This window comes from Onychostruthus taczanowskii, unplaced genomic scaffold, assembly GCF_017590055.1.
Source record: "Onychostruthus taczanowskii isolate IOZ18803 unplaced genomic scaffold, ASM1759005v1 scaffold389, whole genome shotgun sequence".
Classification (NCBI taxonomy): Eukaryota; Metazoa; Chordata; class Aves; order Passeriformes; family Passeridae; genus Onychostruthus; species Onychostruthus taczanowskii.
In genome coordinates this window covers 34,268-35,223 of record NW_024501337.1, presented here as the reverse complement: position 1 = coordinate 35,223, position 956 = coordinate 34,268, and the positions used below count along the sequence as shown (strand labels likewise).

General features: G+C 59.2%; 1 protein-coding gene across 1 annotated transcript in view; it reads right to left on the bottom strand.

Moving 5' to 3' along the window:
• Positions 1–225: 225 nt before the first annotated feature.
• LOC121339972 (transcription activator BRG1-like) overlaps positions 226–956 on the bottom strand; it is a gene marked incomplete at its 3' end in the record, with an annotated part of 25,421 nt that continues 24,690 nt past the window's right edge. Inside the window, exon 12 of the mRNA XM_041412255.1 lies at positions 226–393. Within this exon, the coding sequence (XP_041268189.1) occupies positions 226–393 (168 nt within the window). The remainder of the gene's footprint in view (positions 394–956) is intronic.

Below are 956 nucleotides of genomic sequence, written 5' to 3'. Positions count from 1 at the left end.
AAGGAGAAGAAAAAAGGGAAGGAGATGAAGAGTGGGAAGGAAGGAGAGGAGGAGGAAGAGGAAGGAGAGGTGGAGGAAGAGGAAGGAGAGGAGAGGAAGAGGAAGGAGAGGAGAGGAAGGAGAGGAAGGAGAGGAGGAGGAAGAGGAAGGAGACGAAGTCAGCCCGGCCAGCCCAGCCCTGGCACCGCCTCCAAAGCCCCTCCCGGCGTTTGGCCTTCATCCCACCTTCTTCTTCTTCTTCTTCTTCTTCTCCTTGGCCACCTGGGCTGCCTTGTGCTGCCGCACCAGCTCGGTCAGGTTGGCCACGTACTCGTCGGTCTGCTGCAGCAGGTAGGCCAGGCGCTTGTCCTTCTTCTGGTCGATGAGCTTGCGGTAACCCTCCTCATCCTCGGCCTGCAAAAGAGCGCTAGCAGTTAGGGGAGCCTTCCTCAGCATCATCCTCATCCTCGGCCTGCAAAACAGCCCTGGGAGTTAGGGGAGCCTTCCTCAGCATCATCCTCAGCCTCAGCCTCAGCCCTCCTCATCCTCGGCCTGCAAAAGAGCCCTGGGAGTTATGGGAGCCTTCCTCAGCCTCAGCCTCGGCCTGCAAAACAGCTCTGGGTCATGGAGCCTTCCTCAGCCTCCATCCCTCCTCATCCTCGGCCTGCAAAAGAGCCCTGGCAGTTAGGGGAGCCTTCCTCATCCTCAGCCTCAGCCCTCCTCATCCTCGGCCTGCAAAAGAGCCCTGGGAGTTAGGGGAGCCTTCCTCAGCCTCATCCTCAGCCTCAGCCTCAGCCCTCCTCATCCTCGGCCTGCAAAAGAGCCCTGGGAGATGGAGCCTTCCTCAGCCTCCATCCCTCCTCATCCTCATCCTCAGCCTGCCCAGGGGTGAAAAACAGCTCAGGGAGTTATGGGAACCTTCCAATAAAAACAGTGACCACAACTGACCCCTCAGTGACCCCTGAGGGACACCACTG